Source organism: Sylvia atricapilla, chromosome 13 (assembly GCF_009819655.1).
Source record: "Sylvia atricapilla isolate bSylAtr1 chromosome 13, bSylAtr1.pri, whole genome shotgun sequence".
In the NCBI taxonomy this organism is placed as follows: Eukaryota; Metazoa; Chordata; class Aves; order Passeriformes; family Sylviidae; genus Sylvia; species Sylvia atricapilla.
This window is the reverse complement of record NC_089152.1, coordinates 28605-46594: the sequence shown is the minus strand read 5'-3', so window position 1 is coordinate 46594 and position 17990 is coordinate 28605. Positions and strand designations below refer to the sequence as shown.

Sequence of the window (17990 nt, the reverse complement as noted above, 5' to 3'; positions counted from 1 at the left end):
ATGTATTTGGGAATCGCTTCCACGTCAGTCCATGTTCATGTCATGTATGGCCTGTGTGAACAGGATACTTTTCACAAGCACACAAAGCTACTCTTGCTGGCAGAAAGTGTCACATTGCAGTTCTCTTGGTCCTAACATCTTTCTAATTGATATCGGCGACTAATGACAATTGTATTGAGCTGTGTGATTTTGTGTCGTTCTAGTTTCTTTTTCTTCAGCAGTAGTGATTTGCTAGAACTTGATTTTGTTGTGTTACTGCGGTTTTTTAACGTACTTAAAAACAAAAGGGAAAAGCCATACAGATGAATTCCTCCATATCGAAAGCAATCTGCAGTCATACACCTTTGCACGCCTTATGCAAAATTCTGGACATCCTAAAACTGCAAGTGAAGAAGTGTGTTCAGATTAGTCTCTGTACATGAGATTTAGGATACACCTTTATGAATTACCAGCTTCATCTATCTGTGTTCACTGGAATACTATGCCATAGTTTCAGCTGATTGAAAAAAACCTATTCCTTCAGCAGCATATGATAGTGATTTTATGGGTGCTGCTCTAGCTTCTGCTTGCATCCAAGTTTTTATCTTCTTAATACCCAAATGCAAGCTTTTGTTTTCACCAGTTTTCAGTCCGAAGTACCACTATGTGTTACGAATGGTGCTTTTTTTCCTAGTGTGCATGCTGTAAAAAAGATTCAGTTTTGAGTTAGCTGGGTCTTTCTCTCCATGGCCATTGCAAGGGAAAGTAAAGGAGGTAAAAGCGAAAGAATTTCAGCTCCGATGGTGCCAAACAGGTTAATTAAAGGCAGTGCATAGCTTTTGGCAGTGAAGTGAATATGAGCATGCTTCTGTGTCAGGCTGTACTTTCTTGAAGTGTACTAGTTTGAGTAATAATCTCCTTTATATGTCTGACTTTTTCAAATAGTAAACTGCCGTATGATGTTACGCCTGAGCAGGCCCTGAGTCATGAAGAGGTGAGGACACGCCTGGATGCCTCAATCAGAAACATGAGGACAGTAACAGACAAGTTCCTGTCTGCCATTATTAGTTCAGTGGACAAAATCCCGTGAGTCTGATGTGCCAGTGTTGTCCCTGAGAAGTTGCTGATGTCTTCATGCTTGCAGCAGTCTTATTTGACCTTTTCTTCCTCTTAGTTATGGAATGCGTTTCATTGCCAAGGTCCTAAAAGATTCCCTGCATGACAAGTTTCCTGATGCTGGCGAGGATGAGCTTTTGAAGGTGAGGATCTACACACTTTTGTGAATAATTGTCAGGCAGATGGGCTGTGGCAAGCGCACCTCATTCTTCTCTCTTGTTAGGTGTATGTGTGGAGAGGAGCGCATGTGTAAACCTATTCATTTACCTCTACAGACAAAATATTTCACGTCAGGCTATTGCTGTTAGTTTCATGCACGTAGCTTGAGATGTCGTATATTATTTAGGTGGAGGTATCCTGGTGCTACTGTTCCACTTTTAGTATCTTGGGCATTTGGGCCTTTAGGTTTCTTGACTTGGGGTTTACTGTTGCTCCTATAAAGTAAACCGTGGGTTAACTAGTGTAATCACAGCCCCGCTGCTCCTTCCTTAAAGAGACGAGTTTAAAAGTCTGTATGCAGAAGAATTCTGATATTCCTAATCCTAATTCCTAATCTGTAACACACTAGGATATTTTGACAGCAGTATGTAGAGTCACTTCCCATGATGCCTAGTCAGTTTTGTATTTTGCATTTCAGTTGCTTTGGAGAACTAAAAGGATCCTAATATTAGTTGCACTTAGTTGACTACAGTGTTGGGGTTTTCACTGAAATTTCTTTGGTTTCATGTCTTTTGGTAATTTGTGAATTTATGCCCATGAATGCTTTACTTTGTAATACAATATAGTTTGGTTATTAGAATACTTCATGACGTCTCTTAAAGCTTCTCTGCCTCTGCTTCATTACAAAATAATTATCAATCTGAATGCTGTTTTCTTCTCTCTTCTAGTTCTGTGCTTTCCCATTCTGAGACATCGTTCTTTCTGTGGAGGTGAATTAATTTCTTCCATCTGTAAATTTAGGTGGAAAACTGCAGGTTTTGTTAATCCTCATGGAAACAATGTAACTGTCCACATGAAAATCAAAACTGCAGTTGTGTGCAATAGGTACTCGTAGAATTTTGTTTTTTAGCAATCGAAGATAGCCATATGATATACTGTTCTTTTTGCCTCGCAAGTTCAAATGTCATTAATTCACCTTCTTTCATGGATGTTTTATTCTTTTTACTGCCAGCAAACGTTTTGACTGTTAATGGTCAGCAGAATGGTAACATCCCATGGCACAATATGTGAGAGTACATCAGAGGCTTGCATGAAACGCTTGTCAAAACGTGACCTCACTGAAACCAGTTATTAATTTCGGGGACTGCTTAGCGATGGCTAGGTTTTTTTCTCAGTGTTTTCCACTGTTTGTTCAGACCCCAATCTCTTCCATGCATTTAAGTCATGTGGCAAGCAAGTGAAGCCAAGATTCAGTGATCTGGCCTTCTGCAAACGAGCATGTGGTGAGAGAATTTTTGCTTTAAATCAGCATAGTAGGTTAATAGCTTTTCATTGCTAGAATTACTTTTGGCAAAATTTCCAATACAGGTTAGAAGAATATTGTGAGCATATGGATGATGTGATAATCTCTATTTGTAGTTCCTTGAAATGTACTGCTGCTCACATTTGACTAGGTAAATTGGATTTGTGAAGTACCAAATACCATTTGTTTTCTGTACTTCTGATTTTCTTAATTCTGGATTAAATGGTTTCTCACTAACTAGGGATCTGTGCCTAAATTTGTTGCTGGCTTATAGAAGAAAGCTTTTATTCTGGAAGAGAAAAGGACTTCGGGCAAGAAATGGAAAGGAATTTCCTCAGTTTAACTTCCTGGTGTGCCATTCTTCCTCCTTATTTTTGCTTTGTCAGAGATGGCAGCCGATGCTGCATGCTTCTTTAAAAATCAGCTCTTGTTCCATACTGAAACTTTATTTTAGATTCCTCTATACCATGGTCATTCTGCCTTCTGTTAGGCTAACTCAATTGCATTTAATTTTCCTAACAGACTGTCTCATGCTCATATCAATAGTTCATTGGTAACTTGTATCTCCTCTCCATACATTTTTTAAGTTGGAGTTCTAAGTCTTTATGCATGGGAATATCTGCTGCTGTGTTGTCCTGTGACTGGAATTGCTCAGACTTTCTCTGTGTTGACCTCACTCTGGCATTTTTTTTTGTGTGTGGGGGGGGTTTTGTTGTTGTTGTTGTTGTAGGTTTTTTTTGTTTGTTTGGGTTTTTGTTTGTTTTTAGTTTGTTTCTGTTTGTTTGTTTGTTTGTTTGTTTTTTTAATATATACCATAGATTTTGGGGATGGCACGTGCTTCTATGCAGCAGAACCTTTGGAAAGAGGAAAGAGGCTTACAAGGAAATAAACTGGCAAAACACAGAGTAGTTTCAATAAAATTCAGTTGGGTCCTGTACTGTTGTTTATTGATGTACTTCTTCTCTCTTTCCCAGATTGTTGGCAACTTACTCTATTATCGTTACATGAATCCAGCCATTGTTGCGCCAGATGCATTTGACATCATCGACCTTTCAGCTGGAGGTCAGCTGACGACAGATCAACGCAGAAACCTCGGTTCCATTGCAAAGATGTTACAGCATGCTGCATCCAATAAGATGTTCATGGGAGACAATGCTCATCTAAGCATCATTAATGAATACCTATTGCAGTCATACCAGAAATTCAGGTAGAAGACCATAGCTAATTAAGCTGGGAAGTTTCGCAGAGGGTGACGTTGGAAATAAAAAGGGAAAACAGTAAATTTAGAATATGGAAAATTCTGTCTCCGTCAAATATACAGTCTGTTAAAAAGAAGAGATTTCACTCCAGGCTGCCACAAGCATCAGTAACAATGGCAGATAAAATGTGTACCTGGAATTTATGATCAATGCCTTGTATGTTAATGAAATTGCAAAGTCAAGAGTTTTGAGTGTCCAGGATAAAGGTAGCTTTTGCATGAACTTATTATGGTCCTTTGGACATAGACAACCAGAATGGACATACATTCTTTTGTCCTATGTGAACGCTGGTTCCACATGAGAATCTAGTGGTGATCAGGGATAAAGCAGGTTGGCATTTAGCTATTCCTGTAGTTGAAGTAAGCTTTTGTTCAAGAATTGTCATCTTATGTCTCCTGTATTTTGGAAAAAAGGTAACCAGAGGTAGTTGAGGGCAAAAGATGATAATGCAGTGGGGGCAGGAGAACGAGGTCACTGAAGTTCTGTCAATTCTGAAAATGAGTGAATGTCAACATGGCCAGTATCAATGATTGAATTTACTAGGTTGCTTCTGATGTGTTAAACTAAAGCTGACAAACTGTAGTATGCCATAGTTTAAAGAGAAGAGGCTATGCTTTTGATCGTCATGGGGAAGTAATACTCTTGACATAGCACGTGACTCTCAGAGTCATACTGACTGTTCTCTCCTTCTTTTTTCTAAAGACGTTTTTTTCAGGCTGCCTGTGAGGTTCCTGAATTGCAGGATAAATTTAATATTGATGAATATTCAGACTTGGTGACTCTCACTAAACCAGTAATTTATATTTCTATTGGTGAAATCATCAATACGCACACTGTAAGTATACATTAGTCATAGCTGCTTTTTGTAAGCCAGTGTTTGCAAAGAAAATGCTGCTTCTGTCTGAAACGCAAAGGTACCTAATACAAGGCTGAAAGTTATCATGATTGTAGTTTGTGAGAGCTTGTTGATTTATTGAGTTAAGTAATTTAGTTTCGGCTTCACTAAGTTTCTTTGGAAAGCATTTAAGTATGTCATATTGGCAGAGTTCTGAATGTCAGCATTGCTGCTTTGGAGTTCAGTGACTTTTTTCTAAAAGATACTAGCCTGAAGAAATGAAATTTTACTGTTTAGAAAAGGATATACCGTTAAAATATAATTCTTTTTCTGTTCATCTAGTTGCTCTTAGACCATCAAGATGCAATTGCTCCTGAGCACAATGATCCAATTCATGAGCTGCTGGATGATCTCGGAGAGGTTCCTACAATTGAATCCTTAATAGGTGGTCTAGTTTGTTCTGCTAAAGTAATATGTGGTATTACCTTAAATGACCTAAAGTGCAGTAAAGGAACAGTAAGAAATCATCACAGGTCCTTTGTGAGGCTGTGCTCTAAAAAGAAGCAGCAGATTTGTTGCAGTATCTTTTCTTTGCATAATTTATTGCCCTAGAAAAAAACAGAGGTTCTTTCTCTTCTCCCCACCCACCTCGCCTCATCCCACTCTAGAAGTTTCTAGAAGACAGATGGATATTGACGTATATTCTTTGTTCCATTACACTGGAGCCATTTCTGTGTGCTTGTCTGTGTTCCAGCTTGTTTGCAAAGATCTCTTCTCCTTTCTGGAGATTTTTAGGTGTTCCTTTCAGTGTGTGGTAATAAATGTATTAAATGGCATGTTTTCCTTTAAGTCTTTGGCGTGTGGACAAGTAACATTTTCCGTCTCCTTGAGAGTTTCTTTTCCATAAGAAAAATAGAATTCTATCTTCTTCCAGTTGGAGGAAGAAGGAACTAACACTACTGTTCTGTGAAACTCTTCTGGAAACCTGAGCCACAGTTTACTGCTTCAGGACATAACATGCTGGAAAGATGCACAAGTTTTTCTCCTTTGTTGGTTTCTATATTGCAGTTATTTGAAGTTTCTAGTCTAGCAGGGGGGAGGGAGGCAAACCAGGCACACTTTTTGGAGAGGATGCTCTGACAGCAAACACCTTGAAATTGCTTGACGAGAAAGGTTGGAACCTTCTAAAGGAGTGATTGCAAGCACATTTTCTTCCAAGCCCTGGCAAAGAATAGAATGTAAGAAGCATTATCTGAACAAGCATAGACCATGGGCTTAGCTAGAACTTTCCCTCCTTCACCATTTCATTTCTCCTGTGTACTGTGGCTAATATATCAGTGGTAAATCTTTCTGCAGCCCTTTAAAAAATGGGGGTAATTGTTCTGGTGAAATTTTGTATGCAATTATAGCAAGAAAATTTATTTTTGATGGGATAGCTTACTTTGTTTAAGAGATGATAACAGGCTTGGTTGCTAACAAGGGCTTTCCTCTTAGCTTGATGCATTCATTTTAATGAGGACATGGACATACGGGCATCATCACATTTTTGTTGCTGAAGTACTTTTGGCAGTTCAGCCGCTCTTTCCATGTGATACTGAGATACAGCGTGGAATACGCGTAAATCTTTAAGGCACGCGAAGTAGTGATTTTGTGGTGCTATTCTGGCCAGTGTATTCCCTCAGATTTGTTATGAAAACGTCTGTAATATAGTCAAGATGATGTCTTTAAAAGTTGATTTGGGTTTTGACATGTCCTTTTGATAGTGAAAATAGTCAAGTTTTTCTGTGATTTGTTATGTAGGGGAAAATTACCAAGAAGATAAAGAATGTGATGTAATCTATAAATTCTCTCTGCTTGGCAGGGGAAGGTTCTGGCAATGTTAATGACCCCAACAGGGAAATGCTAGCAAAGACTGAGGTTTCTCTCACACTCACTAATAAATTTGATGTTCCTGGTGATGAGAATGCAGAGATGGATGCAAGGACAATTCTGTTGAAGTAAGTAGGGGGTAACTGCCTGGTATGTTACTCAAAAGAAGGAGCAACTGGAACTTTAACACTTAATGTGCATATGAAAATAAGAGAATTAAAGCATAATTTAAAAAAATGTACAGGGACTGTTACTCTAAATACACTGAGATTGTAGCCATGTCCTTTTCCATGCTGTGGCATGACTTCTAATTGATGAACACTGATAGCCTTTTTGAGAGGCATAGGTCTTACTACCCTAATGGAAAGAGAGCAATGGACTGTCAGGGATTTTATTATTGCCAGAATCTTTATTCTGGAAAACTTGTTACTGATAGTGACTCTTGGCTAGTTATTAGCAAATCCCTGTAGTTGAGTATGCACAGAGCAGTGACCAGACATTCAAATGCATGTTTACCTTCTCTGATGCATTTCTGCTCAGATGCTATATAGTTTTAATTAAAAAATCTTTGGTCAGCATGTACTTGGCCTAGGCAGTCAAATGATCTCCCACAAGAAAATTTTGTCTCAAAAAAGAACTTTAACCAGACTTCTTAAAAGATACATCAGTATTTTGCTATCCACCAGACAAAGGTGACATTGATTTCAAAAGTAAAGATTTACCAGCTGCACTGGTAGTAATTTAAGTTGTAGATGCTGAGGAAGGTGCGTATGTTAAGCAGTTCGTGTGATTCCAAGAATAGTTCCAGCCTGACTGCAGAGATGCTGTTTGGTTTTATTGTGCAGCTTAAGGACAGTTTCAGAGTGGACACCGACTGTGATTAAATCTCAGCTCAAATCAAGGAATGACCCTGTGTATCACGAGACTGGAGTTGAGCCCTAGCTTGTCTCCTATAAGAAAATAATCCTTCAGAGTGTCTTCATACCTCTTACAGATCGCTGAAGCGTGCTTATGGATGGATAATATTATAGAGCCTTTCTAGTTGCACATATGAGTTGTGGTACTACCTGCTTTATCTCTCACCTTGAATGCAGTTTCTGTGATCCACATGGCAGTGCTGGGGCTACCTTGTAATACATGGGCAGCGTCCTTGCTGTTTGTGGGAGTTTTGGGGAGCAAGTTGTGCATATTACAGAGAGGAACCTTTCGTGGAACCGGTTTCCAATAATGCACTGAACAAAAAGTAAAGTGCTTCTCAGGGTTTTGGTCTGGTTTAGCCTATGACTACCTGGGTGCTCATCCAGTGATAAATCATTAACATTAGTATTGTTGCACAACAGAAGAGTATTAAAGATCTTTCTGTTTAACATTTTTTCTCCTATTCTCCTTGATATCTTTGCAGCACAAAACGTTTAATTGTTGATGTAATCCGCTTCCAGCCAGGGGAGACGCTGACTGAAATTTTGGAAACATCAGCTACCTCAGAGCAAGTATGATGCTGTTTGTCTGTTTAGACTAGGAAGTCATCATCCATTTAGATATATCTGCATATGTATGGAACTCTCCGTTCATGTATTGCAGTGAAGCTGTATTCACTGATGATGGAGCAGGGATGTAATGATAATCAGGAGGATTTACAATGGAAGTAAATTGTACGTGTGAATCTTATTCCTGCAGTAGTTGCTAGAAACTGTTTATGTAGAAGACCATTTGAGATGATAGGCGGGCTTCTCCTGGTTCCCACGTGTAGAAGGTGTTCATCAAAACGCATTCATTCGAATCAGTACTGAAATCACATAGCAAAACTCTTTATCCTGTGTTATGCCAGAGATCAGACAATCCGTTTCTGCTTCTTTTTGTTGCCTTAAAATGATCTGCTTATGAACTTGCAGTATTTTCTTCTCCTAGGAAGCAGAGCATCATAGAGCTATGCAGAAACGGGCCATTCGTGATGCTAAAACTCCTGATAAGATGAAAAAATCTGTCTCTGGAAAGGAAGATGGCAACTTGAATCTCCAAGAAAAAAAAGAAAAAATCAAAGCAGGCCTGAAGAAGTTGACAGAGCTGGGGCCACTGAATGCTGAAAATAAATACCAGGAACTAATCAATGACATTGCAAAGGTATACCATTTGATGGTTCCCTAGTAATCATAGTGGATTTTTCCCAGTTTGCAGCTTTTTGAAACTGGCATGAGTTTTCAGGAGGAGAGTAAGGTTTTTAGTAGCTAATTTATGGAGAAAAATCATACATTTTGTTGCAGCATTTCCACCTCTTGGTACGTGGTGAAGTCCTTTGTTTTTATCCTACTTTTCTGTTCTCTCAAATGACCGCATTGCCAGGTTCTCAGGTACTTTAAGAAAAATACCTAACGGCTTGGAAGGGAAGTCCTAGCGTGTGACGTCTTTTTCTGCTCTATTTCACTAATTATTTCACTAATTTAAGTGCCTCAACAAGCCTATTCATACAAGGAAGCTTTGCTCGTAACTCAAAGACATCCTGTTATTTTTATTTAAATGTGCCTGTTAAAGAATACCTAAACAATAAGGGGAGTGGCTGTGAAAGACTTGGAAAAGAGATCCAGTACTGTTGTACATTGCTACAGTGACAGTATATTTTATATCACATTGTTTACCGTAAAACTCTTTGGGAAATATTATGTAAGTAAACCAACTAAATAATCACCTTTAAGGATCTGATAAGAATTAATTGTGCTATAAATGTGTCACAAATTAAAGTAGCAGTCAATTAATGTAGTGTTCTCTTGTTTAGATATTAAGGCAAGTGATGTTTAGAGTCAGACTAACAAAGAAAAACAATGACATCTGTGTGCTGCTATGGTTGTAGTGCTTGATTTGTAAGGTACTTTCCCTACCTGGTGTTGGCAGAATTGATGCTTTTATATTATGGGCTTTCAGTGCCGACTCTAGTCATCGCAACTAGGACAGAACTGAAGTTTGAGAAAGCCACAAAAGGTGCAAGCGTACTGCCGTGTAGAGTTGATTAGCTTTAAAAATAGTCATCACAGAGAATAAGCAGTGACACTTAAACTGGGGCAAGTGAAAATGAGTGCTCAAGCCTGTACCATGAAGCAAGACTAAGCAAAAGCAAATGGTACTCAGTACCATTTCAATAGTAACATTTCAAGTACTCAGTGGCTCTGGGACTGAGTACCTGGAAAGCTCAAATGACTGTTAAGTCTCTGCCTGTCTTTCTCTGCTGTGTAGGATATCAGAAATCAGCGAAGATACCGTCAGAGAAGAAAGGCGGAGCTAGTGAAGCTGCAGCAGACATACAGTGCCTTGAACTCCAAAGCTACTTTTTATGGAGAACAAGTAGATTATTACAAAAGTTACATAAAGACCTGCTTGGATAACTTGGCCAGCAAGGGCAAGTAAGTATCTTGGAACCGTAGAACCCTAGAATGGTTTGGGTTTGAGGGGAACTTTAACAACCATCTAGTTCCCACCGCCCTGCCATGGCTAGGGAAACCTTCCACTAGACCGGGTTGCTCCAAGCCCCATCCAGCCTGGGCTGGAACAGTTCTGGGATGGGGCAGCCACGGCTTCCCAGGGCAACTTGTCCTGAGGCCTCACCACGCTCATAGGGAAGCTGTTGACTGCAGTTCTTCGAGTGTGACTATCCAGTTGAATCCTTATCCATTGAGTGGTCCATCTATCACATCCATGTGTCTTCAGTTTAGGCACTGAAGGATGTTGTGTGGAGCATTGTTGAATGCTTTTCACAAATACAGGTAGATGATTCTCCGTCATTTTCCCCTCATCCAGAAATGGTGTATTAACCCCGTCGTGGCAGGTCACCAAATTGGCCAGGCAGCTGAGTGAAGGTATATTGGCTGTCACCAATTACCTCCTTGTTTTCCATGTATTTTAGCATAGTTTCCAGGAGGATTTTGCCAGTCAGAGAGGTGAGACAGACTGCATCTTTCTTATTTTCCTTTTCCAATTGGTAGGATCTTCATTGGACTTGCCACATTTTCTCATGTATGATGGATAGTGGCTTAGCCACTTCCTCCACTGATTTCCTGAGGACCCAGAGACACATCACATCAGGGTCCATGGACTTGCACACTTTCAGGTTCCTTAGATGGTCTTTAACCTGATGACCTGCATCACATTGTCCCGTGGTCCTAGAAGTACTTCCTATAAGAAAGCACGTGTTGCCAAGAGGAACTGTAATGCTATCTGCTGAAAGCTCCTCATCCAAATTCTTTCCCACAGCAATAGCTTTAGCAAAAGGGTCTCAGCAGCAGTAAGAAAATACAGGGAGACATCCTTGCCGTGAATTGGGTCAAAAAGACAAACTTGAAAGACTTTTTGGACCCTTTGGGAGAAGAGAGTGCAGAGTGCAGTGGTTTTTAAGCTTGTTGCCCATATATGCACTTGCTGCTCAGGCAGTCTGTCCTGTCATCTTTCATAAGAACAGAATATGAAAATAACATAGTTACCTGCAAGGAAGCCCTTGATCACAAATTGACCCTTGTATGCCAAATGAAGTCAGCTGTTATAGTGCTAGGCAATTCAGATTTTTGGGGGGGAGGGGGAATGTTGTCTTCTTTAGTCACATGTGAGAATGTGAGCCCTTTTCATTTGCAGAATGAAAAGCAAGTTTTTGAGTAGTCTCAGCTTTCTCCCTGTCAGTTATCATTAGACCCCATCTTGCTGAATGAGAGATGATACTGGTTTTAAGGAAGTACCATATGGTTATGTTTTGGATGGGATTTTTTGGGGAGTTTCTGTTGGTTGGTTGGTTGGGTTTTCGGTTGGATTTTGTTTGGGTTTTGTTTATTACTACTATTATTATTACTATTATTATTTTCCTGTTTAAATTTATTGCTAAATAGTAGAAAATTCAAGATCTGATCTGAGTTACAAGTGTTCTGTAGGTAAACTGACTAGTAGAAGTACATCATTGTCTATCATTAGTCATAGTTCATTAGCTGTGCTGATTCTATCGCCTCTTTCAAATAGGACTGAAAATTTACTGCTCAAAATGTCTTTACTTGTTTGAGTGACTTTCTAATTCTTTTAGTTTGTCTTTTTTCCCCAGAGTCTCCAAGAAACCTCGAGAGATGAAAGGCAAAAACAGTAAAAAGATTTCTCTGAAATACACAGCAGCTCGGCTTCATGAGAAGGGAGTGCTTTTAGAGATTGAGGACCTGCAAAGTAACCAGTGAGTATCTTTTTAGAAGTCTTTAGAGCTAAATAAGCTTTTTGGAGGAAAAGGAAAATAGGTATGCTGAATTCTTACCTTTTTCTTAGAACTAGTCTAGGTCCTGCTAGTTGAGGACCAGAAATTTTGAAATCTGTTTGAGGTTGTGTCACAGTGTCTTGCAGTTTTGTTCTTGGAATTCTAGTGTTGTTGGTGCTCTAGTGTTGTTAGGGCTGGTGTTGTAGTGTTGTTAGCTATTAAAGCTGAAGAAGTTGTTGCGATGACCTGTGGTAGCATCCCTAGGGCCAAGAAGCCTTGCATAGTGGTCACTCTTCAGTTCTCTTTTTCTGGTTGAAGCAAAGCAATTCTGTGACTGAGAAGTGCAATGTGATTTAAACATGACATCAGCTTTCCCCCAGCCCCTCTGTCACCCCCGCAGTTATGGAAGGGTACCTCCTTGGGTAAATTGTTATTATGGTTAATAGCTTTCATTGTTGAAAAATCAGCTTAATGCTAGCTTGGGTTTCTCCAGCTGTAGTCTGCTAGCTTTGAGAAGCTGTCATGTGTTGTGTGGAATATGGAGAAGCTGGCTGTTACTAGACGTTTTTCAACTCTGAATCATACTTGTACTCGGTGCATTCATTGAGGCATGAATGTGCAGCATAAAGTAGACTGCTTAGATTGTGCAAGCTAAATTAAATTACCCTGTGTCCTGCTACGCTTATGTGAAGATTTGATTTACCACATGTAGGATCTGTTACACTGAACATTCCATTCAATATTGCATTGAGTCTGCTTAGATTTTATGGGCTCATTTCAAATGGGGATAATAGATTAAAGAGTTAAGAATAGAATTCTTAGAAATTTATCTTCACGTTTCATCTCATATGTTCCCTCCATGTGATTTTTCATTTCACAAATTTCACAGGTTTAAAAACGTGATTTTTGAAATCAGTCCAACGGAAGAAGTAGGAGATTTTGAGGTTAAAGCAAAATTCATGGGTGTACAGATGGAAACCTTTATGTTACATTATCAGGTAAGAACTGTCCTGTTTAATAGTGTCATGTAAGTAAGTTCCCCTTGCCAGACTCTTCATCACAGTAGCAATGACATGTTTTTTGCCTAAACAGCTTGAAAAATGCTCTCAAAAATAACCCATCTGTTGTAGGCAAAACAGATGCAACATGTACGGGGAATCCAAACTGCTTTTTGTTTCTTCGCTAACGAAAGCCTGATATTGGTCTGTGTTCTTAATTATGTGTACACATACACACACAATACAAGCACTTGCCTTTTCAACCATTTCCTGCTACAGCAGAGAGCTTGGGAGTCTGTGGCAGCAGTCACCTTGCGCTGATGGCTTCAGCCAGTCATTATGTATCAGTATTCTTTCTGCTACCCTATACTTAGCCGTTTCTTTGCAGTTCTTATGTATCCTTCTTAGGTGTCAGCCTTTGCTTAGGCAACCAGAATAGGCGTGCTGACTGAACTTTTCCCAAACCGTTCCCTGTTTTTTTTTCTCATGCCGGTAATGTTACACCTGGTGTCTCTGTCCCTTTCTTCCACTTCTTTGTCCACCCCCTGTCCATCTTGGTCTTCATTGAATTTGTTAGTTAGCAGAAGCCTCAGTCTCTTAAAACAGATCGTGTGTAGGAGCACCTTGCATTGCATCCATGCCACCTAACTGGCTGCTGGGACGGACAGCTGTCTCACACCTTTCGTTTGCTTTGAGGACTCCCCTAGTTTGTCCCGGTCCTAATCCGTCAGAGCTGGTCATGAACTTGTTGGTTCATGGGGGCTACCCAAGGTTACTTGCTTCTCAGGCACACGGTTTACTATACCACTGTGCCTTCGTAGCAGTGCTTTGCAGATAAAGCAGATGTTGTCAGAGGACGGCAACGGGATAAACATCACACGTGTCCACCCACATGCCCACACCTACCAGCCTCGTTACCTGCAGAATTTAATCGGTGAAAAGAAATCAGTGCAGGTGCATTGCTGACAGAGCAAAGTATAACTAGAAATACTGCCTGCATAAAGACCTGAGAGACCGAATCGACATCGTATGCAAAGTGACTGAGATGCCGTTTCTCTTTGTGCACTAGATTGAAGTGCTATAAGCCACTTCCCTGAGATCCGTGGCAACTAAAGCTTTCAGAAAGGGACACTCTGGAATATTGTGATGTTTCATGGGTCCATGATAGAATTAGGCACATAGAAAGCCTAAATGTTCTAGATGTTACAGCAACTTTATGGCTACTGTGCATATGACAAGGCTGGAGATGGCTAGATCTGAAACTTGGATTACTTAGAATGGTCTTCTATTTGTGCTCTCTTTTGTAATTGTTTTTTTCTAAAACCCACTGCTTAAATCTTAAATGCCTTAGAATGACTATTTTTTACCCAGTAAGAGTGGCTCTTTAATGAGTCTCTCGCTTTTCTGTCTTACGCTGTGTGCTTTTTCATTGATATTCCATAAGATCCTACTGTCCTACTGGGTCTTTTATATTCCCTGTAAGCTCTTGAGGATTCCTCATTCATTAAGATACTCTCTTTGGCAGGATCTCTTGCAGCTGCAGTATGAAGGTGTTGCTGTCATGAAGTTGTTTGACAGAGCAAAAGTGAACGTCAATCTTCTGATCTTTCTTCTGAATAAGAAATTTTATGGGAAGTAACCGACCTCTGCCAGCAAGTTTGTGAAAGTGTAGATGGATAGAAACCTGCACGTACAACTTTTTATAATGTAGTGATGTATCAGTGTATTCCCACCATGTGCTAATTGAATCAAATGTATCATGAAGGAGGACTAAGAACATCTTGGGAATTGACAGCCCTGATTGAGTCTTCAGGGAGTTGGTGTCTTGTTTATTTATAATGTTCAACTTCGAAGATCCCCTATAAAGAGTTATTTTAGAATGTATTTTTTACATGGGTATGGGAATTAAACTAATATTAGAGTATACTTAGGCCATCCGAATGCTTAATTTGCCTAATCATGTGCTTTATGAGGCTTGAATTCTTGTTGCCTGTGCAAAGGGAAACCTGGCACTGTAGAGAGGTCTTTTAGCCTCTTCCTGAGAGCCAAAAAAAGGTTGCAGGTGGTATTTGGACTCCAGTTATTCTACAGCGGTGATGGCCAATATAAAACATGGTCAAGGTTACTCGTTTATTTGCAAGCCTGCATTGGTAGAGGTGGCAGCGGCCAGTTGCTAAGATTAGAACTACTGCAGTCAGGGTGATAAGTAAGCATCATGAATAGTTATTGAACTGTTTCACTGAACTGTATCACGTGTGATTATGTACTACAGCCACATATAGTAGCTTTAGTGTCTCATTTTTCTTGATTTGCGTCTGTTTATCACACTGCAGTAATTTACAGGTGCCACCTTAAATTGAGGGACTGTGGAATGTATTTGCTAGGGCTTAGACATAAAAATATTTTTGTGGAGGGGGAGAGTAGCTGAAAAAATGCCTTGTGATGCATTAACTTTCAATGTTGCTTGCAAAGCATTTGAAATGTAAAATTCACTTTTTTCCAGTTTAGAACGATGTTCTATGTATCTGTGTCTGATGCAAGAAATGTTAGTTTTCTTCCTTGGACAAGTCTGTAGGTAGAGCCCATCTCAAATTAGATTAGCCCATCTCAAATAGATTTTTAAAAAGGTAATTTTGTGTAGCTACACTGAAGTTCCCATTTCTTTTACTATTTCATGGGAGTTTTGTCTGTGCTTTTTCACAGTGGTGGTGGTGCTGGCTGTTCTGCTATATCCAATAAAAATGCGGTCACTCTTAAAAAATAACCTGACCTTTACATTCATTTGCTTCAGCTGTTCCCCCAGTTTTTCTTAACTTTTTTTAAGGGACATATCTCCTGCAAATTTCAAGTTGGCCTGCTTGTTCAGGTTACTGTTCAGCATTTAAATGAACTGTTTGATCTACACTGAGGCAGTTTTTTCAGCTTAGATCTTTCTTCTCATGAAACACACTCCTTGTATTTGGAATGGCTGTGTCACTGAGTTTAACTTTCCTGCAGTTCTCTTGCAAGGAAATATGTAAGCTTGCTGGTGTTTAGACTGTATTTAAACATACTCTAGTGTTGGTGTATGTGTTGTCCGACCCTATAACAAAAATTGTTTACCAAGCCCAAGAAAGATCGTCTGAAACATGAACAGATCAGAACTGGATTTCCACTGAAATCTGACAAAGAGTTTTGAAATGGCATAAAGGACTTGCCTTGGTTTTTTTGCAGGGGGTCTTGGTTGGTTTTTGGTTTGGTTGCCTTTTCCCTCCCCGTGTTCCTGCGGCCCAAGCTCTCACTGGAAGGACTGAGCGAGCTCTCCTTGCTGTCTTTTCCTGGGCAGAAGCAGGTTGGAGGGCAACTGCCGAGGTTGTTCAGCATGCTGGGGTGAGGAGCAGCCCTGTGTCTGAGGGCTCATGCCTCTTTTTCCAGTGGGTGCCCTCTGGGTGTGGCAGCGAGGGCTACCTGAGGGGTGAGTCCAGAGTCAGTGGAGACTGGGGGACCGTGGCATAGCCAAGCTTGAGTGGGAGACACTGTCCTTGAGCACCCTGCCCTTTTGAGCTGCGTGGCAGGGTGCCAGACAGTGGAACAGGAGGTGGGCGGGGGGGACTTAATCTATTTTGGGGGTTGCTCTTCCCTTTATTTTTCTAGTAGAGCCCCCCTTTTTGGGAGGGCGTATATACACATGTAAGCGGCATTATTTAGGCAACATGCTCCTGTCCAGGGCAGTGGCATTCATTTTGTACCTTCTTTGGGAGTGAATAAAAAGGATGAGTGGGAGGAGTCTGGGAATGGTGATGATGTGTCATTTGTGACACCCCCATTTCACTGGGGAAGCAGGTGAGTGGAGAATAGGCGTAGTCATGTAGGGTCCCCCCCCTGAAAAGGGGAGTTACAGCCCAAAAATTTATGGCAGAGATGTTAAAAAAATATTTAAAAACCTGCAAGTATGGGTGTAATAGAGAAAACGCATTTATTTATATACTGAAAAATAATTTAAAGTTGTTTTAAAAATAATAACTCAGGCCCCGAACTCAGCCCGGAGCGACTCCTCCCACTTGCGGCGATCCAGCCTCTCTCTCTCATTCCACGGGGGAATGTGGCCACGGGCTGAGGGAGGCGGACGGTGCTCTGCCCAGGGTGTTGCGGTGGCCTCGGAGGAGCCGGAGCGGGGAGCGGCTGCGCATCCCCGCGGGGGCTGGGGGGCGGGGCTGGGTTGGGAGCGCCCCTAACCCCCAGCCCCGACCCTCCTCGGGGAGCCCCCAGTGTGATGTGGGGAAAGTCGTAGCCCCGGCAGTGTCGGGCGGTGCTAGTGAACTGTATGGGGGGTATCCGCTGAGCGGGCCTAGCCCTATATGGGAGGTTCCAGCGAGGACGGGAGGACGGGCGGGAGCCGGGCCTGCGGCGACAGGCAGCGGCGGGGACGCTTCTCTCTGCCGAGGTCCTGCCGCGGCCGGCGTCCTGGGCGTGGCACCCGGTCCGCCGCGTCCCCGCCCCTGGTGCTACCTGGAGGAAGTGAGTGGGGCTTTGGGCAAGTGCTGAACTGAGACCCAGCGGGAGGGGCATGGGAGATGTTGGGATTCAGGCTTCAAGTGTTCCCAAAGTTGGGAACTCAGGAGGGTGGGTGGTACAGCTCCTAAAGACGTTGAAGTGATGATAATAATTGACTTGTGGCCTTATCAACAGCGCCGGGCTGCAGTGAGAAGCAGTAGCAGCTTTTAGCAACAGGCAGTGGGAAGCTGAAGAGCTGGAGCTGAGACAGCAGAGCTGGAGGACACACAAAGATGGTAGGGTTTGGGGTGAAACCCCTGTGGGGCTGCTCTAGGGAATAGGGAGCCGGGATGGGAACTGTGAGGATGGAGCTGAAATGACTGTAAGGGCTGGGATAGGGGATGTGGAGCTGTTGCTGCAGTAAGGAGTAGTAGGTTGGGGCTGGAATATGGGTAGAAGAGCTGTGCTGAAACAACACAGAGCTAGAGTAAAAACAAAAACCATAGCCTGAGAACCAAAAGCAGCATTATATGCCACTGCTGTGAAGATGTGGAGACAGAAGCGAAAGAGAAGAGCTGGCAGTGAAATAAAGTTTGTGGGACCAAAGCTGAAATCACTGGGGCTAGAATGGGGAGTACAGTGCTGCAATTGCAATCACTGTCCAAAGGAGATAGGGAGTGTAGACCTGGGAAGAGACAGTGAAATGCGACACATACCACTGGGGCTGGTAATGGAATAAAAATTACTGGGATGGGAGTGGAATAGTGTTTCAAACGCTGAAGCTGAAACC

The 17990-nt window shown here is 41.4% G+C and overlaps 1 protein-coding gene across 3 annotated transcripts in view; it reads left to right on the top strand.

Annotated features, from left to right (window-relative positions):
• Positions 1–15491, top strand: part of IQGAP1 (IQ motif containing GTPase activating protein 1) — a 55655-nt gene extending 40164 nt beyond the window's left edge. For all 3 annotated transcript variants that reach the window (XM_066328082.1, XM_066328080.1, XM_066328081.1), the window contains exons 27-38: positions 925–1065; positions 1154–1238; positions 3532–3764; positions 4519–4651; positions 4994–5096; positions 6513–6648; positions 7923–8010; positions 8429–8641; positions 9746–9912; positions 11589–11711; positions 12619–12727; positions 14253–15491. In XM_066328082.1, coding sequence (XP_066184179.1) covers positions 925–1065; positions 1154–1238; positions 3532–3764; positions 4519–4651; positions 4994–5096; positions 6513–6648; positions 7923–8010; positions 8429–8641; positions 9746–9912; positions 11589–11711; positions 12619–12727; positions 14253–14366 — 1645 coding nt within the window. In that variant the 3' untranslated portion in view covers positions 14367–15491. The remainder of the gene's footprint in view (positions 1–924; positions 1066–1153; positions 1239–3531; positions 3765–4518; positions 4652–4993; positions 5097–6512; positions 6649–7922; positions 8011–8428; positions 8642–9745; positions 9913–11588; positions 11712–12618; positions 12728–14252) is intronic.
• The last annotated feature ends 2499 nt before the right edge of the window (positions 15492–17990 follow it).